Raw genomic sequence first — 24,830 nt, 5'->3', positions numbered from 1 at the left:
ATGCCTCCATCCAGGTAAGTCTCTAGGGCATTTTCTTGGTAAATGATCCATGTATGAGGGGTCAACCCCCAACACCCCCAATTCCCCACCCCCATGGTTCTGAGGTGCATAGGAAAAACAGGCTTAGCAAGCCAGCAGAAGGAATTTGACAGTAAGCAGTGCTCCTCCTTGGCCCCTGCCTAGGCTGCCTCCAGATTCCTGCCCTGGGTTCCTGCTCTGACTTCTCTCAGTGCTGGAGTTGTAAACAGAAATAAACTCTTTCTCTCCCAGTTGCTTTTGGTCATGGTATTTAGTTACAGCAACAGAAACCCTAACTAAGATACTCTCTAATACCAAATCACACTCAGCCAGGAAGTGGGATGTTATTTCAAGTTTCTGGCTCTGGGTAAAAAAAAAAAAATCTCATTTTGGATTTCCCACTTGGGGGCTTTTCTCCGTGGTACATTATAATTTGTGATTTACAAGGCTTAAAAAAATACAGCCCTAACATCATAGAGCTCCCACCATTTATCCTTCCTTAAAGCTTCTTTCAATGTGTGTCTAAATTTGTACATAGATTTTAGAGAGCTGATAAAACAGACTATGCCCAAGTCTATATTCTTTTATTTTTATCCAACATTTCATATATGATTTTTATGTAGGCTTACTCTTTACCATTGTAAAGGCTTTAACATATTTTAAGGAACTGAAATAACCAGGTCTCTATTCTAGACACACAGCATCTTTCTGGGTTTTGGTTATTTAAAATACTGATACTACAGCTATCTTCATTACATGCTTCTCTTGCATTTAAATCTCTCTATATTCTAAATTTATACAAGTGAGATATCTGGGCCATATTTCACGGGAGATATCAACTTGCATCGTTTTCCCCTCCCTCATGAGCTTATGAACTCTATTTACAAAGCCCCAGTGCATGCAGGACCGGAACCCTTCTCAGCACCCAGGCTGACATTTTTTTTCTTCTGATTTGTGCCCATTCACTAATGAGCTGGCAGCTCACCAGCTCCGCCCATCGCTTCCTAACAGTTCTCCTCCTTGTCTCTTTAACTGTGAGCCAAGCCAGACCCATTTCCAAAGCTGGGCTTTACTAGACTAATCTAGAGTGATGTGCACCCTCAGAGCTGACTTCTTCTCACGGTCGAGGGAGGTTTAATCAGTTTTTAGATGCTTCTGAGGATGGAGCTGTGGGTTACAGTGACACGAACTCCCTGGCTTTGCTGTCTCTCCTGTGGACGGCTGGTGCCGATGCCTATTCTTGGAGCCCCAACCTTCAAGCTTCTCAGAGACAGACACTTTGGGGTACGCCATCCCCTAAACTGCCCATCCCTACTAAAAACTCGTCAGCAGTTCAGTAGCCTGTTTGGGTTTTAAAACGCGTCCTTCCCTTGGGTTTTCAGAACAGACACGAGGGGATGAGGGATGAGGGTCATTTTTAAAGCCACAGTCCGGGCTACCTGGTCTATACCTGTGATGCTTTCTGTCCTGAGCTGCTTCTCATCCCCACCACTCAGCATGCACATGACTGCAGTATGCAAGTCGCCTGCTTCCTGGCCTTTTCGCTAAGATTAAGTGAATGCACATGTCCAATCTAAATTTAATCTTCAGAGAGGTTCAATCTATTTTCACAAGTGTGGGCACCCAAGAGATTCGAATCATTGCTGACAGACAGCATCCCAGGTTTACCCTGATTGATGTATTAGGCCTCCACTGGCCCCTTCCTGAACAAGCCTACCCTTTTCTCTCAGGTCTCACTGAAGATGTGCTCTGTAGTGTAGCAGGGCAGAGAGAAAATAAGGTCTTTTATATGTGGACCAGGTGACCTGAATCCTTGGTTTAAATGGCCATGGAGCCCAAATCCTTCAATTTCTCTGGATGACAAGAAGTTTTGACTTGAAAGTTTTAAAGCCTAATACTGATTGCTGGATTCAGAATGGCAAAAGTTACCAGTCATTTTATAACATATGAGTAAATGTGTCTTTATCATAAATCCTTATTTAAGACATCAATCTCAAGATAGGAAATGGATCTGTGGTTAAGAATGCTTGTTACTCTGAGTTCAGTTCTCTGTACCCATAGGGTGTTTCTAAACATTAACTCCAGTTTCAGGAAATCCACTGCTCCCTTCTGGCTTTTGTGATCCCTCCAACCCCTGACATACATACACAGAGGCACAGAGTATAGAGACCAATACAGACACATACACATAAATAAAAATAAATAAACAATAAATAAACCTTAAACGATCCATCTGAAGGCTCAAATTTCCCTTATCAAACATGTCTTTTTACAGAACACCCCCACCTTCTCCCATCAACCCTGGGTTTTTCTATATAAAAATGACTAGAGATCATGACCAAGAAAAAACAAAGAAATGGCATCACACGTGTCCAGGCTCCTGCCTTTTCTTACTTGTGATTGAACAGTTAATTCTCTTACTCTCTAAGTCTCTGTTTCTTCTTTTATTACAATCCCTCTGCAGGATAGAAGGACTAGGTACAGAAAAGGTTTAAACTCAGTAACAGAGTTTCAATAAGATGTTGGGCTCTTATCAGCAGATGTTAAATCAAATAAAGAAAGGAATCCCAGCTACCGTCGCCCCATTATTTTAGCAACATATTATTGTTTCCTTTCATGGGGATAGTAAGCTCATTCATGTCGAGAACTGGAATCTCCAGACGCATCACGCATCACCGCAGGGGAGTGGCGTTGGTGGCTGATCAGCCATATTCAGAACTGGTTCCTCAGCTCAGCCTTGGCCCAGGGCTCCCCTAGCTTCCCTTGCCCTGCAGAGGAACTACGCTCAGCCTCCAGCAAATGCCCGTCAATCCCTCTGCATCCTTTCGGAAGATTCCAGAGTGAGGCACGTGCTATAAGACGGCTTGCCCACCTCAGCAAGAACTCCCATCTCTGGCTACTGACCTGGCTGTGCCCACTGACCAGCACCTCTTCAGCGAAGTGCACCTTCACCGGGTTGGTCTTCAGCCGGGCCCTCTTCTCCTCAGTCAAGAAGGACGACTTGGGGACTCCCTGAAAAATATTAATGTGCTTTGGAACTGCACCATCATAAAAGCGTTTGCATCTTTTTAAACACACACACACACACACACACACACACACACACACACACACACAAACACAGCCTTATGGTTGCTATGGACTCATTAAAGGGCATGCGGAAGGAGGGCACTCCATTTAAAGATTTCTTTTCCTAGCATCTAGGGAATCCAATCTAGACAATGTTCCTGTGTATCTTAAATGGTTGGAAACTCCAAACAGCAGTCAACTAATGGTGACAAACTGAGACAAACAGGGCTGGAGAGGGAACCCAAGTCCCAAGGTTTACCTCACAAGTTGTGAAAACATCAAACACAAATTCTGATGGATGGAAGCGTGTGTGTGTGTGTGTGTGTGTGTGTGTGTGTGTGTGTGTGTGTGTGTTCAGGTACATGTACAGAGACCTTGGAATCAGGCTTTGTTACCCAAAACCTAGGATCTGAACTCTAGTTCTAATACATGCATGCATGCGCGTACACACACACACACACACACACACACACACACACACACACGACAGACACATACATATAAATAAATAAACTTTAAAAATAACAGTATGATCAGCCAGGCAGTGGTGGTGCCTGCCTTTAATCTCAGCATTCAGGAGGCGGAGGCAGGTAAATCCCTGAGTTGGAGGCCAGCCTGGTCTACCGAGTGAGTTCCAGGCCAGCCAGGGCTACACAGAGAAACCCTATCCAGAGAAAAACAAACAAAGAACCAACCAACACCCCCCCCCCACTCCCCTCCACCCTGAAACAAAACAAAACAAAAATCCTTCCCAAATTGTATGACTCTGGCTGTCTTTGAGCTTCTCTGAATTTTAGGCTTTTAGGAGCTAGACAGAGCTCTCTGAAGCCTGTGTGAATTGTGACTGGCTTCTCTTGACTGTTATCTTCAGGATTCTCTCTCTCCAGAAGTCAAATGACTCCTATTAGCTGGTATGATTTGATGGTAAACCCTTACACAGATCACGTCAGGTCAAACTTGAGCAGTGTCCTATATGAATGAGACCAACAGGTCATGATCTTCCTGCCCACCAGACTGTTTCCCAGCTGGCACCCCACCTTCCCTTCAACTCTCTAGCCAGTCTTTTAGGCCAATCTTTAGGATGTCCGTATGTATAAGATGCTGCTCTGGCCACGTTCTATGTAGCTGAGGGAAGAGATCTGTAACAGCACTGGGGAACTTTCTGGAAGCCATGGACTTAGATATCAACACACCAGTACCTGAAGTGCATGAAATGAACAAATGGCCCTGACATTTTAGTAAGACGACATCGTGGTGTTACGCGGTGTGACTGGGCATACAGCTGTGATTCACCACCTCAGAGACATAGCTTGCTTTCAGGCCACAAGCGTAACAAAACCTAGAGCGTGAGAGGGAACCATAGCTTTGTTCCCATGAAGAAACTCTCGGTTTTCCAATCTGAAAGAATAAATGAAATAGGCAAAGAAGAAGTTGAAATCCAAAGTTATGAGCTCAAGCCCCCGATCCAGGTGAATCTAGAGGGGCGAGGAACCAGAATATGCCACAGCTGGTGCTGCCCAACATCAGAAAGGGAGACATATTTACAAACTAGAGACAACCAATATCAAGCTCTCTGCAGCAAACATGGACGATTCCAAAAGCGCACACTGGAAAGCCTGTTGTTAATCCTTGGTAAAAATCTAAGAGGTGAGGAGGTGGGCTTTTCAGCATCGATCACTGATGACCAAGGAGTCAGCAAGGACAAGTCAGAGCCAACCAAGTTCAGTTTTCTTTGGAAGACGGCATTCAAAATAGACAGAGCAGGGTGCCATGGACATGTCAGAATTCCTTCGTTCTTGCAAAGCATTTAATAACCTCTCCCGTAATCCCCCTTCGGAGAAAGCTGGATGCAGAGCCAGTAGGTGGACTTAGCAAAGGTTTATCTGCACTCGAAATAGTTCTGGTTTCCTTTCTCTTCTTCTTTCCCCGTCTTTTCTTGTGCTGGGGGAATCAAACCCAGGGCCTTGTTCTTGTTAAGTCAAGGGAGCTGCCACTGAGTTCTAAGTAACTCAAACTCCCTTTGGCTTAACCCTTATTGTTGATATTTAGCAACGCCTCAGGTGAAGGCAGAGAAAGGCAGAACTATAAGAGGTCATCAGGGCCCAGAGCACAGTGAGTATTCACAGCAACGGGCAAGCGGCACCACTGTAAAGACTCAGGAGATGGAGCGACCAGGGGCAAAGCAGAGGCGAGACCCAGAGAGCAGGAAGCTACAGGAGCCCATCACTGTATCTCATGACAGGGAGGGTAATTCCCTGAGCATTAGGCCAAGAGCTGAAATGTTAAAGAAAATTAGCTGGCTGAGAACCAGAAGAGAAGGAGCTCTGAGAAGAGGAGGCTCCTTGACAGGAAAGGAGGAAGATTATACCTGGCCATCGTCAAATGAGCCTTTCAGTCTCAGGACTATAAAAGCATAGCAGGCTAAAACACCCGGCCAAGCTACATGACCTGATGTGGATTAATAGGAAGAGCAACTCCGAGGATTTAAAAAACAAAAAAAATCGATTGGACAAGCACGGGATGGGGGCCTCGGCCTGGAAGCTATTCATTTGAAAACCAGCTCAGTATCTCACTGACCACAAGTATCACCCAAGCCAGCAGTGTGACTGGCTTTGCCAAGTGGGACTCCAACCCCGAGCTCCAGCAGCATTCCTGGTGCATACCAGAAGTGACCCTTCATTCCCGGGGGCACTCTTTGGCTATTGGTGGAAGCATGGACCTTTCCAGATGTCGCCATTTGCAAGGGTCACTGAAACTATAATTCGTCCCGAAACCCATGGGCGGAGTGCGAGTGAGGAGTAATGGATCAGCTTGAAGACAGGAAAGCCGTATAGCCAGATCTCAGAGTAGCTATCTCAGACAACTGGGACAGTCGCTGGGAGTTACGAGGACATAGGGTCTGGCACTCCTGGAACCACAGAACTGGCTGCATACTTCTTCATCTGTCATGGAAAAGCCCAACTGATGGGCCCCTCTTTGCTTTCATATCTGCATGTCAGCACTGCAAACTAGGCACCCCAGAGTCTATAACACACTGCAAACCAGGCACCCCAGCGTCATCTGTAACCCACTGCAAACTACTTGTGCAAGTGCACTGATATTTTAAAGGAGCAATTTGGCGGATATGAACTACCCTTTATCCCAGGACTTCTGAGCTCTTCCTGGGTTCACTGATAAAATGTGCATCTTTGCTGCAGAGTTAACACTTTAATAGTATTAGGGTAGGAAAATTTGCTGGCCAAGAGAATGGCATCTCTGGCCTGGCTAGACCCCTATGCTCCAGTTGGGCTGGTTCAATCTGTCTGGCTAAGAGACTCCCAGGGAAGTGGGGGGTGGAGAGGTAGGGGGCTCACTCCCAGCCACCCTAACAAGGTAGATGTGATAATTAGCTCTTTAATAAGATACTGTTCTTTTCCCCTCCCAGAATCCCCACCCCTAGTGCAGCAGCTCACTGGAGACAACCTTGTGAGGGCTGGGGATCGGCCCACTTTTCTGAATTTTTAAGGAAAGCATTAAGTTTTCTTTTTCTCTTTTCTAAGCACGCTTTCCTTAACACCTTGGCCTCCCCTGGGGGAGGGTAAATCTATCACTGTGTTGGAATGGATGTGCCACAGCTCATGTCTAAGACACACTTTAAGGAGGGGCAGTACTCACTTCAGCCAGAAATCCTGGTCCTATTAGAAGTCATCCAGCTGCCAGAGAAAGATACCCATTGTCCACTGCAAAGGGCATCAAAAAGGGGATCCCTGGAGGGCCGAGGAGACAGGCAGCAGACTTAGCCACCCGGAGGGCAATCCTAGAACCAATGGGGCATCTTCAGATCTTGATCACCCTGCCCAAACCAAATTGCTCCAATGCCTAAACTACACACAAAAAGAAACCAACAGATAGAAAAGGAAGACCCTGGGAAGGTCAAAAACAGGTGGCCGTTCTTGCTGGACACACCCCCTGCTCTTCTTGGAAGAGAAATAGTCACCAAACCCCACCAGACCACCCACCTAGGGGCATCCAAGCCAGATGTTACATCCTTCAACTAGACAACCTTGTCAAAAACACTGTGTCCAGATGAGCCACTCGTACACAAGTGAACCCCAAAGGAAGGGGGAAAAGAACCCTGGAAGGAACTCATACCCAAAACAGCACCCCCAGAGAACACTGAGAAGTAAACTTTACAGAAATAAACACCACCATTCGACTAGTCAGTGGTGGTGCACGCCTCCCATCTCCTACCTCCCAACACTCAGGAGGTAGAGGCAGGCCAATCTCTAGACATTTTGGGGTCTCCTACTCCCTCCCTGCCATGGCGCTGCGTGCTCGCCTTGTCGACCTCCATGCCGGCTTCAGTGGCACAGCTTCCTCCTCTCTCCTCCACGCTCCTCCACCAGACAGGCTGGGCTTCACAGCCTGCTTGTCCCAGGGCTTCCAACAGAGTCCATCCTTACGTTCTTTTCTTAATGAGACTGAGAACTCCAAAGGGGACTCCCCTTATGAAAAGAATGACTAGTTGAAAAGTTTTTGCATATTTCTACAGCACCCTTGCCAAGGGTGACTCAGTGTCACTTCGTGAAAAAGGCGGGGCACATGAAGGTCAAATGGCATCACCTTAGAAAGTGTGGGCTCCAGAGTCTGACTCCCGGGAAATGAACCCGTCCCCCCCACCCCAAAACAGGGTGCCACACAGTGAGCTGTGTTGCCACAGCATCCATGATCTGCAAAGGTGGGGATAATGAGTCTGTTCTGTTTGTAAGATTTCCTTCCAGTGAAAATTATATAACGTATTCATTGCTAGTACAATATTAAAATAACATAATTGAGACAAAAAATGCAGACTTGGGACCAAGGTGATGGCTCAGTGGTGAAGAGTCCGTGCTGCCATAGGTCTAAGTGTTACACATCTTTAATCCTTCAGCGCTCAAAAGGCAGAGGCAGGTGGATTTCTTTGAGTTTGAGGCCAGCCTGGTCTACATAGTGAGTTCCGGGACAGTCAGGGCTACATAGTGGGTCTTGGTCTCAGAAAAACAACAAAGCAGTCCCTGCTACTCTTCCGGAGGACCTGAGCTCGATTCCCAGCACCCACATCAGGTGGCTCAAACTACCTGTAACTCCAGTTCCTAAGAACCTGACACCTTCTTCCAGCTCCCGTGGGTACTGCATTCATGTACACAAACCCACACACAGACACATGCATGTACATGGAATGCAAAATTTAAGCCAGAATGTATTTGTCCAAAAAATGCATGTCCTAGAGAAATAGCCATTAATGTCTACGCTTTGGATTTTATAATTGCCAAACTGTTTCAGTTATATGAGGATTCCAAGAATCGACCATGATCACAGCAACACCAAGCTTCCTTGTGCTTTGGGACACTTCTGGAAGGGACCAGCCTATGGTCAGGGCATTTCTCAGGGGTCCTGGTGGGCTCCCCTGGGTGTGTGCACACATTTCTGCCTGGAAACCTTGGTACTGGAACACAGATCTCCCCCAACACACACACACACACACACACACACACACACACACACACACACACACACACACTTTCCAATTTTTAAGCCGTACGGCTACGTGCCATTTTTCTGCCTCACAGAACCAAATCTTTATTTTGTCCATTTCGTGGAACTCCTGCGGGAAACCCTCACCGAAAATGAAGACTAAGAAGGTTCCCATTGAGATGATAATAAGCTAAATAGAAAGAAAGGCTCGCCACCTGCACTGTTATTTACACTGATCAGCTTTCTCCATTTTTATATGGGGGTCACATTGTTTCACAGACAAACTCTGGCTAGAATAAGAAAGCCTCCACTCAGCCCGCACAGAACATTCAGCCTGTCGTATTTATAGCAAACATTTTAATTCTAATTGGGTGACTTTCCCCGCTACTGCTCCCAAGAAGTAAAAATAAAACACTTGTTGAACAGGGAGATGAGACTAGCTCTTTGTTTATGGAGTGTTTGAACCATAGAAGTGTTACGTTTTCACGAGACCGAAAGGGCCATTTCTTCCACAGTGCTTCTGCCTACAGCTGTGTGCACAGGAAACCCTTAATAGCCAGTGGTCTGACAGTCAGTCGTCCATATTGTTTCTATCTTATTTTTTATTTCTTTAACAAATTTAAAGTTACATTATTTTGTGTGCGCTCATGTGTGCATGTGTGCCTGTGGATTCGTGTGTGTGTGTGTGTGTCTGTCTGTCTGTAGTGACAATCACATGTCACTGGGCCCACACGGAAGTCAGAAGACAACATGGAGGAGCTGGTTCTTTATTTTCAGTATCTCAGTCTCACTCAGGTCATTGGGCAATCAGCAGTACATAGTCTACCACAGCATATGGTGTGTGTAAGGTTGCCCGTATCCCAGCGACTTAACACCATTGAGACTGGTTATACAGAACTACCGTACTCACTCTCAGGAGCCCGAAGCAGAATTCACTATAAGAGGTAGATTTTGGTTCTTAGTATTCTCTTTAATCATGTTAGTTGATTATTGAGGCAAGATCTCACATAGCCTAGGCTAGCCTTCATCCCGCTAAGTAGCTGAGGCTAGCCTTGAGGCTAGTTCTATTTTCTCCCAACTTCTTTTCACTTCTTTGATTTATTTCCTTTCTAACTAGTAGAAATAGTTAAGATTATCAATTTTAGCCTGATCACAGCTTCATTACATAGTAATTTTGTGGTTGTTTCCACATGGCCCTGGCTATCCTAGAACTCACAAAGTAGACCAGGCTGGCCTCAAACTCAGACTCTCCTTTCCAGTGCTGGGATTAAATGCCTGAGCTACCACACCCAGCTTAGTTTCTATTTAAAAACATTTAGGAAATATTTAAATATGTTTAGGAAAAGAAATCATTATAGTTTTACGTTTTTTGTTTTGTATATTTTTTAATAGGATCTCACATACAGCCTAAGCTCGCCTTAGGCTTGCTCTGCAGCCCAGGTTGGCATTAAACATTTTATCCTCCTGAGATCAAATCTCAGTCTCCCGAGAGCTGGGGTTTTAAGTGTAAGCCACCACACCCAGACCTATATGCTTTTTTTCCCCCTTAATTTAGGAGTGGTTTGCTGCACTTTCTTGATAATCTAGTATGCGGTCAATCGGACTAGATTATTAAATACATTATTAAAATTCCCCATGTTACTCCCACTTCTTTTTTTGATTTATGCCTAGTTAAATTCTCAAAATGTGAATTTTTTTTGTCAATATCTCCTCCTTGGCCAGTCTGTTCTTTCAACTTGATCCCACGAGCTTACCTGTACCTGTGTTTGATGGTCCTAGGCCTGCTATTTTCTGGCTTATCACACTTACATCCTGCCTTGCGGTTGGGCTCTGCGGATAAAACTGTCACACCCAGCACTTTATTTGGTGCTTTGGATGATCCGACAGACAGACAAGGCAGTTACTGTCACCTGCCGTTTTATCGAGTGAAAACCTGAAGAAGAGACTTGTCCAAAGTCATTCCCCCAAGCCTGCCTTGGAGCTCCCTGTTTGAGGTCCTCTCCATTAGCACACTGCACATCACAGGTGATCTCCTCCCCTGAACGGCAGGTCCCCAAGGCCTGGACCACATCTGTTTCCTCCACTTATGGCCAGGAGGACGTCAGGCCATACTGGCTGACTAGCCATCCACTGCCTGGCAGCTGCCACCCGCTGCCCTCTGCCCTATTGTATAAGGGATATCTCCAAGGGGCACCAGAGTCTTAGGATCAGGGTGAGTGAAACTAACATATAGGGAAAAAAAAGAGGCTTACCGATGTGCAGCGGACGACTGTAATTGAAAGAGCATCTTCCGTTTCTCTGAAAAACAGAAAAGGATAAAAGAACATTCGTGTGTGTGTGTGTGTGTGTGTGTGTGTGTGTGTGTGTGTGTGCGCGCGCGCGCGCGCGCGTCACTGGTGTAGTGACTGTGATAAACCCTACTCCTTTGAAAGGCTTCTTTGGCTCAATGCTGGATCTCCCTGGATGCCCACTTCTGCCCTCTGTCCACTCCACACCTCAAGGCTCTTCCTTTAGTGTCATACGGTAGAAAACTCATGCAGTGGATGCTGGCCCGTTTTATGTGTGTGCTTTGTTTCTTTCACAGTGACAACACAGGTAATCTATCCTCCTATTTCAAAACACACAGGCTAAACACTCCTAGCACCTATCAGAGAAGAGCCAACTGGTCTGTAGTGTCTGGGCACACACAGTCACTGGGTGAGCCCAAGCATATAATCAAGATTCGGAAGGGGCATTCCCGTCGCAAATTATAGTGGAGATTTCAAAGGTGATCTGATAGGTAACTGTCACACCTCTGCTTTCTTTAAGAAGGGACCAGGAAGGAGCAGGAGTAGACCTCCCATGCTCCCCTCTCCCTCTGCCCCCAACCCCTTGCCATGCCTACAAAAAGAAACAGTTTGAAGCTTTTATTTGCCTTCTTCCAATACAGACATTTAGGTCAATGGAAGGGGATACATCATCCCCTCCAATGGTTAAGCTCGACCTGAGGGCTGCCACTGTCTGAGGGCTGCCCCTGCTCCAGTTCATGTGAGCACAGGCCTTTTCAGAGGTAAGTCACAAAGAATCCAGGGCTCCAGTGCTATACAAAGGATACTGGGCCTCAAAAGATTTGTCAGGTTATTCTGGATTTTTTTTGTCTGTCTGTCTGTCTGTCTGACTGTCTGTCTGTCTGTCTGTTTACCCTTCTCAACAAAAATGAGTGAAAACTATGCATTGCTTTTAGACCCAGGACACCAAGCTCCATGCCGAGATTTCCACAAGCACAGGAGCAGAGTCCCAGCACACCTCCATCAGAAGCCCATCCTGGCCACCCGTCTCCAGGAGAACGACACAGGATCTTGCTGTATTGGCACCCAGGATCCTCCATAATTTGGAATTAACCTCCCAGAATGTTACTTAGGGCAAAGGGAAGTGTTCCGTGCACCTCTGCACCCATCCTACTACTGTCCAAGTTTATTATTTTACCCAGCGCGTTGTCCAAGTTCTACCTGGCAGGAAAGGTCCTGCCCCAGGGGCACGGAACCCAGATGCATCGAGCTTGCCTAGCATGCATAAAGCCCTGGATTTCATCCCCAGCATCACACAGTCTGGGTGTGGTCCTACATGCCTGCCTCCTAGTACTGGAGAGGTGGGGGCAGGAGGATGTAGAGCTCAAGGTCAGGTGAGTTTGAGGCCCGCCCTGGATACACAGTCAAATAAATAAATAAACAAACAAAGAAAGTGAAAAGGGTACAACTGAAATATTTCTGGACTCTTCTCTGCTTTGTCAAATTGCAGCTTTATCCTAAGCTGGGAGTCCCCTGTGTTTGCAGCTTCTCCGCTCCATTTAATGCTGAATCTGCTCACCCTCATCTGGGAAGGGTGTGTGCTACGCTGATCTGCATGGGCTTGCAAGTGGCTGGGGAGCAGATTGCCTCTGCCTCTGGGTTCTTTGCCCAGACTAGATGCTCAGTGAGCAGACAGGGGCCAAGTATTACCTAAACGCCCAGTTCTAGACTGCGTCTTAAAGTTATAACTACATTTGTTGATCCCTCGGAGTTCAGGGCTGACAGAACTATTAGTAGCACTGAAAAAAAAAATCTGTGGGGAATGATCCTCCTTGGGAAAACAGCCCAGTAACCTAGAAAGCAAACTTTGAGGCTTCCATACTTATTTTTAAATAAAAACCATCGAATCCTTTCCTGCCCGCTTCACCGACTCAACTATGCCTCTGGCATTCCTGAAGCAATATTGGATTTGGCTTCAGAGATTCTCTGTGAGCCTTAACTTGAACTGTCTGTCTCCACAGTAAGACTGTGTTCCCTGAGGGCGGAGATGGGGTTCTGCATCCTCAGTTCCTCCTTCTCTGGCTTGTGGATGTTACCTGTTACTGCTGCCTGAGATACGCTCGCAGATGAGCGTACCACGACCCGATGCCAGGCCAGCCAGCTCACAGAAAGCGCATGCTACACTCACCAAACCCCGCTTCTCGTTTCTGTGAACATCAAAGTCAAAGCAGTACTGAGTGGAATTAAAAGCCAAAGGCTGCATGTGTCCTGACGTATGCCTCTAGCCTGTCCCCACCCCAGCACTGACTGTGGTCCACCTTTAAAGGAGGGTGGCCAATTCTCTGCGCTACGTGTTCTCTTATCTTACGGAGCATCCTCTGTGCGTGTGCCTTGCTCTTTCCTGGGAAGGTCCAGGCAGATAGGAAAGCATTCACGTAAATCACCATGACACCACAGAAAGCTGTCGGTGCCACATCACCAAACCATGTGTATGTCAGTCAGGCTGTACTAGAACACTCAAGAAGACAGTGACAGGATTAAAGACAAACACTGGCATCTATTTACTTCAAGCTGTGTCACATGCTACCACCAATCCTCCCAGGGTAGGGCCTACATAGAATCCACCAGTATACTTACTCCCCACAGTGCTTAGCCTGGAGTTTAGGCATAGTGGATAAATATGCGTTCTAGGCTTGCCGAAGTCCTACAGGCAGACTAGCAAAGCAGACTTATAAAGGTAACTTTTATTCACCCGATGGAATCGTTGTCTCCGAGGTTCACTGCCTCAGTCTGCTATCCTAGGCTTAGTCCCAGAAGCTTCTAGCCTCCGTACAATCTACTCTAGGCCTAGAATATTTTTCAGTCGCTGAGACTTACTGCTGAATAAGCTCACCCTTCCTAGTTCTTTCTAGACTCTAACTGGTTGGCACAAAACTCCTCTCCGAGATGACTGATTCAAACTGGCTTCTTTCAGATTTTGACTGAATTGCTCTGCTTGGCCTCAGACTAACTCTAGCAATCTGTTCTAATCTTCTGGCTCCTTCTCATTCTTCGGCTCATTCTGTCTTCGCTGTGTCTAGCTTGTTCTCCCTGTAACCTGTCTCTGTACAACTCCCCCTTCTCCTCTCCCTCTGTGCTGCTCTTTTTCCTCTCTCTTCTCGTGAGAGGTGGGCCTATCCTACTCTGTCAAATCTTTCTCCGATTCATCACTTTGTCTGCCACTCAGTTGGGCATCACTTTCAAACAGGGGTGCTCCCTTCTACAAACTAACTTTACCTTCATTGTTTGGGATTAAAGGTGTGTACTAAGGGTGTGCTTGTATTCTAGCCAGAGGGATTAAAGGCATGTGCTACTGGACTGAGCCCCATCACAACTAGAAACAGTTTTTTTCAGTAAATCTCATGTAGGGCTCACAGTGTGCTATTTATATTTCAACAGGGCCAGGTAGAAGACAGTCATTGCCAAACGCCACCTTCTGAGATGGCTGGAACTATTCTGGGCTTTAAAGGGGACGGGTCAGCCTCAGCACTCCTGAGGCTTCACGTTGCTCTTCCATCACCCGAGTGGCTGATGCCGTAAGACAGGCAAGTACCTAAGAATATCGACCGCTCGTTCGCACGAAAGATCTTCAGCCAGCTCCTTGTTCATTTGGAGAATCTGATCACCAGGGAAAAGCTTGCCGTGAGCAGAGCCGCCTGTTGGATAGAAAACAGATAATTGCTCAGGCAGGAGGGTGAGCCGCCACCAGTCACAGGGCACCTCGGAATGGCAGCCTAGGTCACATGGGCACTGGCTCATATGAAGCATAGCTTTTCTCGCTGTAAACCGCAGGAAAGCTAGCTGTTTCCCTTCAGTTTCAATAGATGGTAGAGACTGTCCACAGAAAGTCAAGGAACAGAACTATCCAGACCATCACAGCTGGTTTGAGTGTGTGGACAAGGAACTGAGTGTGTGTACATCCTTACATATGTAAACGGAAGTTAATACATTTTGACCAGCATCAAGCCTAACACCAATACACAGCTCAAGCAGGAAAACAAAGGCTCTCCCAGCCTGCTCCTCTCCCCTCGGGCACAGCCTATATTTCACAGAGACTCAGTGAAAACAAATCAATCATTTCTATTATTCTCTCCACAGAAACTTGCCAGCCAGGACATGCAGGAGTCAAGGAGGAGGGCCAGCTTATCCAAATACCCTCCCTGTCCCGACATAGGGCCTGGAAGCCATGGGAGTGCAGAGCCCTAGCCAAGACCAGTGGGAGTCTAGGGCTCAGAGTAGCAAGTGTTCCTGGGGCCACTCCATTCTGGCGCCAAAGGAAGGTGAGAAGCCCTAGAATGAGGTCAGAATTTTCCAGCTTCCCAGGAGCACTTTCTGCCTGGTCTTATAGACCAGAAGACAGGGGTAGAAGGGGGTGGGGGGGTGGGGAGAGGCCCAGCTATTTTCCCGTTTCCCCATCAGCCCTACCTGCTGTGACAGCCACCACTGTGAGGGGGAGAGTCTCAGAAATGTGGAATCCATAGTTCTGGAGGAGGACATCTTTGTCTAGTGTCACTGTGTGCTGCACTGCCGTGAGCGCCTGGGCTGGATTCCCGGGTGGCCCATCAGCGGCAGCGACTTTAGCCCTAGAAGAGAAGGAGTAGATGTTAAAACAAGTAAACAGAACCTCGAAAGGTGGCTACCATCCGGGCCATAGAGAGAGAGAAACACCTGAGGCGAAGTAGATGCCAGGCCTTTTCTTTCAGTACTGGGCTCCAACCAGGGCTTTGTTTGTGGCAGGCAAGAGCTCATGTGCCAGCCCTCCGTGTTTGGAGATAAGGTATGGTTACACAGTCCAGGCTGGCCTCACTCGACATCTTTATGCCTCTGTCTTAAGGGTTGAGCGAGATAAGGCACAGTACTGGGGAGAACACCAAGTAGGACTTAGCACCACCTCTGGAGTGACATCACAAGATGCTGTGGACACCAGAAGGCTGAAGAACAGGGACGGGGACAGGAAATTCTGCCTGGAAAAGGTAGAGCTTGAATTGGACCTAGACACACATAGCTCAGGTTCTGGACTACAGAGTCAATGACTAGAAGGACAGATGGGTTGACAGGAATTCCAGTAGGACAGAATGCTTGAGTAGAGGAGGAAAACCACAGAAAGCATAGGAATGAAGAATTACTCTGTTTAACGATTCCATTTTGATTTTTTTATGTCTATGTGTGCCTGTGTGTCCGTGTGTGTGTGTGTGTGTGTGTGTGTGTGTTTGTATGTGTGTGGTGTGTATGTGTGTGTTTGTATGTGTGTGGTGTGTATGTGTGTGTGTCCGTCAGTGTGTGTGTGTGTATGTGTCCGTGTCTGTGTCTGTGTGTGTCCGAGTGTGTGTGTCTGTGTGTGTCTGTGTGTCCGTCAGTGTGTCCGTGTCTGTGTCTGTGTGTGTCCGTGTGTGTGTGTATGGTGTGTGTGTGTGTCCGTGTGTGTGTGTGTGTGTTTGTATGTGTGTGTGTCCATGAGTGTGTCCATGTGTGTGTGTGTACATGTGTATGGGGGAGACTCACAGAGGCTCCTCTGGAGCTGGACTTACAGGAGGTTGTAAGTTACAAACATGGGTGCTGGGAACTGAAGTCTGGTCCTCTACAGGAGGAACCAGTGTTTGAACCTCTGAGCTGTCTCTCCAGCCCCAGGGCTACTCTGCCTTGATGTTTGCTGATGGGCTTGTTTTACAGATGAGCGCTCCTCAGCTAGTTTATCGATTCACCTCTCTAATGCCTCAGTGTTGCTCTCTAAAAACACACACAGTCTCTACATCTAAAAGCAGGGAAGCTGAAAGCTGTGTTTTCTCCCATCTCTCAAAACCATGAAGCAAATCACAAACTCTTTTTCATCTGTCTGTAGCAGCAAATGTTTTTTTTCCTACCTTAGCATTCGGTGGTTGATTCTGAGGAAGGGCAAGGAGTGCTGGGATGCGGCGTTTACCAGTATTATAAACAGGAGGGCTGTGGAGATGGAACAGGCCTCTGCAGGTGCTGTCTGTAACTGGTTCTCATCTATTTACTCAACACTGTCAGGAACTCTGCCCGATGCAACAGGACCTTACCTATCGGGCTCTGTCATTTATAATGACCTCAATACCAAACAAGAACCAGGAAGGATTAAACAGTCTCCAGAGCCAGTTTTCTGAGACTGTGGAGAGATGACCTGAGTCCCATGGCTTAGAAGCAGGGGTGGGGGGCTCCTCTAGGAAGTTAACATGTTAATACAAAAAGATCTCCAGAGAGACCTAACACAAGGCAGGAAACCATGAAACTGTACATGACTTAAATCATAACTAGTCCTGATTAAAAACCCAAACTTTAAGCCAAGCATAGTGAATATACCTATAATCCCAGCTCTCAGGAGGCGGCAGCAGGAGCTCAAGGTCACCTATAGACTGAGCCATATAAAAAGACCCTGTTCCCAAAACAAAAACAAACCCAGCAAGGCATAGCAGCCCATACTTGTAACTCCAGCATTCGGAAGGCAGTGGCTGGAGGCTCAGGAGTTCAAGGCCACACTGTGCTACCTGAGATGGTTTCAGAAAAACAACACACAGGAAAAAGATTAGATTTACACGTATGTATGTGAAAATCTGTGTGCATGTACACACAACGTCAAGTACCCCTGGGGTCAGAAGAGGGTGTTGGATCCCCTGGAATTAGATTTGTGAGCCACCCAAATGTGGGTGCTGAGGACCAAACTCCATCCCTCCAGACCCAACTTTAAGGCTATAAAAGGGCTAAAACATCTCTTCTCTGCTGGAAGGCTGAGTCAGGATGACAGAAGAGCCTTCGAGTTCAAGGCCAGCCTGGGCAACAGAGGAAGACATCATTGCCTCTTTGCCTCTTACACACACACACACACACACACACACAGAGAGAGAGAGAGAGAGAGAGAGAGAGAGAGAGAGAGAGAGAGAGAGAGAGAGAGATTGGAGCCCCAGGAATAGCTCAGCAGTCAAGAGCACTTGCTGCTTTTGTAGAGGAGGACGGGTGCAGCCCCTACTGACAACACAGGCGGCTGACAACAGCCTGTGACTTGAGTTCCAGGGAACGTGATGGCCACTATGGCCTCTGCACACCCCAGTCAAACATACAGTGCACACGCATACACACACGCAGGCAAAACATGCACACATAAAATAAAATAAGCTGTAAGAAAACCATTATCTGTGTTTTCTAAAAAGTGAAGGATATTATGGCTACTTAACGTTACAGAAGAAAACTTTAGTATTGAATCAGGGATGAATAGGATAGGAAAATGAACAGGAAAATGAACATGCATCACCTTTCTTCATTTTAATTTAATTTTATTTACTGTGTGTCTTGTGTGTGTGCGTAAGTGCATGTGTGTGTGTGGTCTGTGTGTGTGCGTGCACACGTGTGTACGTATGTGTGCGTGTGTGTGCGTGTGTGTGTGTGTGTACGTGTGTACTGTGTGTGTTGTGTGTGTGTGTGTGTACGCGCGCACGCATGTGTGTGTGTTCTTCCATATTTACTTGGTTCTGAGGACTGAACCCAAGCTGGAAGGCCTGCGTGGCAAGCACTTTTTTGCACTGAAACATCTCTTTGGCCCCCACATTTTCCTGGGCTATAAAAGAAATTGGTGGAGTTGCAGGATAAAATAAAAGTCATAGAAAGACTCCAATAACTCATTAAAAACAGATTAGTTGAAGGTATATTCTATGCCAGGCATTTTTAATGAGCTAGTGTTAGGCAGCCAGAAAGCGCCGTCAGAAGATCCCACAAACAAAATTAGCAGCGTGTATTCATTAACTCAAGGTCAGAGAGGTTTACTTAAGGGGAATGACGAAACTGTCATTGAGGCCACAGAGGAAGACAAATCCGGTCCAAGTCAGATTGGGTTCCTGGGGGCAGGGAGAGGATTAAACATAGAACAATAAAAGCGCTCCGTTAAAACACAGATTTGATGTCATATGGATTAGAAATTCTCTCAGATTAAAAAGTAAATTTAGAAAAGTAAGTCCAGGCGTGGTGGCACATGCCTGTAATTTCAGCACGGAAGACAGACCAAGAGTTCAAGGTTATCCTTGGCTGCACAGTGAATTTTAGGCTGGCCTGGGCTATCTGAGACTCTGTCTCAAAAATAAAAAAAAAAAACACCCCAAAACAAAAAAGAAAACAAATGTTATTAGCTAACAGGAACAACAATGGCAGTGGTAGCAACAGCAGGGGCATGGCCGCCACTGAGGAGTGCTGGGATATATGCCTTATCAGATTATGTCGGCCCCTCATAATAAACACAGGGGGGGATTTTTGCTTCTATAAAGAGACTGAATCTTGATTTTTGTCTTATTATTGTTAGTTTTCAGTTTTTATTTTAAATTCATTACTTTATGTGTATGAGCGTTTGTCTGCATACATGTATGTGCACCACATACATGCCAGTTACCCTGGGTAACCAAAAAAAGACATTGGATTCCCTAGAACTAGAATTACAGGTGATTGTGAGCCACCATATGGGTGCTGGGAACCAAATCCTGGTCCTCTGTAAGACCAAGACCTGCTCTTTACCCCTGAGCCCTCTCTCTAGTCCCCACGCAGATAATTAAAAACCAAACTTAAAAATAAATATGCTTTACAACTGTATTTAGACTGGTGGAAACATTCTCAACAACCAATAGGGGATAGTTAAACCAAACCCCGATAGGAATTAGCCCCCAGCCAAGTGGTAGTGACCTGTGCCTTTAATCCCAGCACTTGGGAGGCAGAGGTGGGAGGATCTCTGTGAGTTCAAGGCCAGCCTGGTCTACAGAGCAAGTTCCAGGACAGCCAGGGCTACACAGAGAGACCCTGTCTCAACAAACAAAACAAAAAATGAACTCCCAAAACAAAACAAACAAAAGAATTAGCCTCCAAACTGTCCATCCACAAAGTGTCAGAGACCTGTAAAATTGAGACATATGAGGAATCATGGTTTGGAAAATGCCCTTTCAGAGCAACCTATGACTGAAACTCCCTAAGGATAAGCTAGTGGTTGTTTTGTATGCCCACCCCTGCCATATATCCCAACCACTCTCAAAATACAAGTGAGCTTTGCCCTCATGTCCCCGATCCTCATAGGGACCCACTGGTCCATGTCCCTTCCCAGACCTTCACTCGGCCTGACTGTCATATTTATATTTAACCTTTAACCTTTAGCTCTTCCAGCTAACGCCTGCAGCAAGTCATCAGGACAAGGACAAGCCAAGTCTAATTCAAATGTCTTCTCCTGACCTCTTGAGCCCAGATTCCCTGAATCTTTAAAAGCATTAGGGCTTCCCTGGCATGTAACTGACAGGGCATTCAAGGTGTATAAATGAGCAAAATACCAGAGGTACACAGCACGAGACTGCTCATCTGTCAGTTGTGACATTCCTTAAAACCAGCGAGTTAGCAAAATGCGCAAATGCACATGAAGCCATAGTGATTACCAGTGAGAATCTGGTGCATACCCCCGTGCTTCTCTATTCCTTTAGAGTGTCACTCAGCTCAGGGACTAGTGTTCTTGCCAGGGCCCATCTCTGCCATGTCCCAGAGCTTAGTAAACATTATCATGGGCGTGACAGCAGTTTCTCAGGCCTGGTTCCCGGAAGTCTTGCCTGATATCTCCCTTGCTTTCATCACTAGTATCAGATCACCCAGGCTGTGGCAGGCTTCTGTGACAGGCTCTTATCCTGTCTCTCACTTTCTGTCCTGTTCCTATGTCTGCCTGACCTGATTCAAGGTTGTGGCTATGACTCAAGATAGACCCTCCCCATTGCTCCAGCCTCCAAGTCAGCCATTCTGTTACTTTGGTTCCATCAAAACTTGTCTTCAAACTTGTTCTTCAAATGTGACAGCTTTTTGGCAAGCTCCTTCTACCTGGGAACTTCCAACACACACACACACACACACACACACACACACACACACACACACACTACATTCTCTTTCTCAACATACTCAACCATGCACTCTACCTGTCCAATTCCCATGTGGTCTTGTGATTTGGGTAGTAATATCCCCATCTGCCGAACGTGCCCACAGAACCTTATCTACCCACTTCCTGCCCCATATACAGGTCACAGGATGATTTTTCTTAAGAAAACCAATTCTTGCTGTCTACACTTTATTGGGGCTTTTTGTTTTGTGTTTTTCTAAGTTTTTTGAGACAGGGTTTCTCTGTGTAACCCTGGCTGTCCTGAAACTCAATCTGTAGACCTGGCTGGCCTTGAACTCACAGAGATCCAAGGCCTCCTGAGTGCTGGGATTAAAGGTGTGAGCTACTGTCACCCAGCAGGTTCTCTCTCGTTTCTGTGCCCACGCTCCATGCTCCAGGACAGCTGGCCCTCAAGCTTCCAGCCGAATCCCTTGCCTCTGTGTCCCTTCTCACAATAAAAGCTCTGGGATGAGGAGCATTTGCCACACCCACGGTTGGAGCTCAGGTTGTCGGGTGTGCATGACAGGCACGTTTACCCACTGAGCCGTTTCCCTGGCACCGCTCTTTGTTTTTCTGAGCATGTCTTATGCTCCTGGGCAACCCAGATTGGCTTCCAACTCTCTGTGTAACTGAGGATCCTCCTGCTTCTTACCTCCTGAGTGCTGGGATCACAGGGCTGTGCCATCACACCCCACTACCATCCTTACTTCAAATAGACCTCACACTTAGAATGGCCAGTGCTGTCCTCTCTAGGTTGTAGTTTGCATTTTGAGAGCTGAACCTTTTTAAATCCATGTGAAGAACTCAGAGCCAGCCGGAGTCTCAGCAGCTGTCTGGAGAATAACAGAAAGAGCACACACTCTTGCCATGGGGGTTCCACCACCTCCATCTCTGTGCTTTCTAGGTGAGTGGGCTTCAGTCGCCTGATGCTTTCCCTATGGAGGGTGCACTCTTTCATGGCGGGAGGCCCCACCGTGGATATTAATCCCTGGATAGCATTTGTGACTTTGGCTCAAAGTCTGGAGTTGACATTTTCCCCAAAGGCCATGCCTAGCTTTTGCTTGGAAAGGGATTATGTAAGTACATGAACAAACTGGCCTCTCTCGCAGAGAACATTTAATATTTGACAGAAGCTGGGAGAAATGGTTCCTACAATGAAATGTCCTCTTCTGAGACATGTTTTTTTTTTTTTTTTTGTTATAAATACACGTGTTTTTTGTTGGGTCACAGGGCATAGGTGGTTGAGACATGTTTTAAATAGAAAACTAGATGGTGATCCAAAACCAAATCTATCTACCACTGTGCCGATGCCTGGCACATTACAACCATCTGTCTCCCTCTGTGGAGATGCCTGGTGCACTCCAATCATAGTTGGAGGCCATTTCTCCGAGATTTCAACCAGATAGCAGGAGAACTGCCATTACACTAATGGGGTTCCCATCAGATAAGTGGATTCTACCCCTACGGTAGGAGCAGAGAAAACATGGCCAATTCATCTAAACAGTTTGTAGAGGTTAGTGCTAAATTTTATGGGTCATAAGTTCATGCTGAGCTGATCAGTAACACTGAAAAAAAAAGCCAGGTGGAAATAGATTACGCTTCAAATAGCCTCTGGCCTCTCCTGGTCTGCGGATACTCTGGGAAGCGTATCTTATCTCTATGCGGAATCACTCTTGTGTTCCGGCAGCTTGCAGGAGAAGCTGTTTTAAAATGTTTAAACACCTTATTGTGTTTAGCCTCAGTGATTCTTAGAAGCTGGCTCTGGTGTAAAGCAGATTTTTATACTTTGAAATGTATTCAGACAATGCTGGAATACAGGCAGGTCTGTATTGAAAAGGGAGTTAGCCTGTTGTCGGAGTCAGAGGAATGTTCTGGCGTTGTGATAGTATCCAGGTGGACAGTCGGTGTCGATGTGAGGGTAGCAGGCGGACAGTCAGTGTGATGTGAGGGTAGCAGGGATACAGTCAATGTGATGTGAGGGTAGCAGGGGGACAGTCAGTGTGATGTGAGGGTAGCAGGGGACAGTCAGTGTGATGTGAGGGTAGCAGGGGGACAGTCAGTGTGATGTGAGGGTAGCAGGGGGACAGTCAGTGTGATGTGAGGGTAGCAGGGGGACAGTCAGTGTCGATGTGAGGGTGGCACCTCACATTTGAGGGGATACCGTCCATCCTTACTCTTTATTATTTTGTGGTTGGGGGATGGACCCCAGCCTTACATACACCAAGAAAGTGATATTACTATATTATATCTCCAGGCCTGTTACCACTGTAGAGATGATTTGGAGGTAGACACGCTAGTACAACTACATAATCCCAACACGGCTGGGACAGAAGATCCCGTGTTTCAGCCAACCTGGACCACACAATGAGTTCACAGCCAGCCTAAGAGCTTGTCTTCCAGACTGTGTTCAAATCTTTCAAATTTTCCTCACAGGTCAAGAAGCCATAGGTACCTTTCTGGCACCTGAAAGAATACTTACCATTAGGAATATTAGGAAAGACAAACAAAGCCACCTCTACTTCATGGGAAGTAGGCTATTCATGATGGAGCTGGACGAATACGTCTAGAAAGGCTGGGAGGAGGGGCTTGTGACACTGAGATGCCATACATATACACATACACACGTGTGTTTACATGCTTACACTACATTCAGTTCCGAGAGTCAAGCTAGAGTGAAAGGAATCTTTTTTGAGCTTAAAGATAAAACCGAACTTGCTAAGTAGAGCGCTCATCTCTAAAGATTAGAAAATTCAGTCAGTTTCATGCTTGTATTTATAACCAAGTGAAATTATTCAGTATGGCAGAAATGGCGAGAGGGAGCAAAGGCTCTGAAGCTGAAGACAGAGAAAAGCCCAGTATAACAGGAAATGAGATGTACGATAGAGTTAATATAAGTGGTTTGAACACAGCCATATAAAGCAGTCAGCAAGTTCAACGGCCCAGAAACGGTTCCTATCACCCGCATCAGGACGAAGCAAGAGTCCTGCGAATTACACAGGCAAAGACTCAATGACAGAGACTCATAACTGCTTACTACCCTAAAAAGCACTTAAGCTACATCTTTACTTCCTGGATTATATTCAAATAAGTTCGACCTTGAAGAACTAAAGATGGAGAATCTTAAACTATGCTCAATTAAAAGTAAAACTTCCATTAGGTCAAGATTTTTTAAATTTGTGTGTGTGCGCGTGTGTGTGCACGTGTGCGTGTGTATGTGTATGTGTGTGTTGTGTGTGTGTGTCTGTGTGTGTGTGTGTGTTGTGTGTATGTGTGTGTGTGCATGTGTGCGTGTGTATGTGTGTGTTGTGTGTGTGTCTGTGTATATGTGCGTGTATGTGTGTGTTGTGTGTATGTGTGTGTATATGTGTGTGTTGTGTGTGTGCATGTGTGCGTGTGTGCGTGTGCGTGTGCGTGTGTGTGTGTGTGTGTGTGTGTGTGTGTGTAGATCAGAGATCAGAGGTTGATGTTGGATGCCTTCCTGGTCATGCACCACCTTACTTTTTTCCTTTTGAAATAATAAAATTTTGCATATATATGACTGGGATATCAATATACCTATAAACATCATGTGATGTTCCAATTAAAGTAACTTATCACGTCTTCTCCATGGGAATATCCAAAATCCCTTTGTTTCCTTTCTTTGAGACAAAGTCTTTTCTACATTTTCTATTTTTTTTGAAATGGGATCTCTCACTGAACCTGGAGCTCACCAACTGGGCGAACTGGCTTGCCAATGGGCTGTAGGGACCCACCATTGCTGGAGGTACAGACATATTCTGCTGTACCCAGCTTTGACATGGATGATGGGGACCTGAGCACAGCTTTTTGGTGACCGAGAAATCCCTACAGCTCCAGGTCAAGATTATTTTAAATTTAGATGCAACAGAGAAATGTGTCAAGGAAAAGAAGTGCTTTAACTATGTAGAAACGAACAGTAACTTTTGTTGGAGAAAGGACAAGTAGAATATCAGCTTCTAAGTCAGTATAGCCTCCTTTCTATGATGTATATCTTTAATCCCAGCACTTGGGAGGCTGAGGCAGAC

General features: G+C 46.3%; 1 protein-coding gene across 3 annotated transcripts in view; it reads right to left on the bottom strand.

The window, feature by feature from the left end:
• Frmpd1 (FERM and PDZ domain containing 1) overlaps positions 1-24,830 on the bottom strand; it is a 102,049-nt gene that overhangs the window by 25,143 nt on the left and 52,076 nt on the right. For all 3 annotated transcript variants that reach the window (NM_001107937.2, XM_063287631.1, XM_008763690.4), the window contains exons 3-6: positions 15,312-15,469; positions 14,440-14,542; positions 10,833-10,878; positions 2,923-3,030 (exon numbers count right to left, since the gene is read on the bottom strand). In NM_001107937.2, coding sequence (NP_001101407.2) covers positions 2,923-3,030; positions 10,833-10,878; positions 14,440-14,542; positions 15,312-15,469 — 415 coding nt within the window. The remainder of the gene's footprint in view (positions 1-2,922; positions 3,031-10,832; positions 10,879-14,439; positions 14,543-15,311; positions 15,470-24,830) is intronic.

Source organism: Rattus norvegicus, chromosome 5 (genome assembly GCF_036323735.1).
Source record: "Rattus norvegicus strain BN/NHsdMcwi chromosome 5, GRCr8, whole genome shotgun sequence".
In the NCBI taxonomy this organism is placed as follows: Eukaryota; Metazoa; Chordata; class Mammalia; order Rodentia; family Muridae; genus Rattus; species Rattus norvegicus.
The sequence above is the reverse complement of the archived record's forward strand: the minus strand, read 5'-3'. Positions and strand labels throughout refer to the sequence as shown.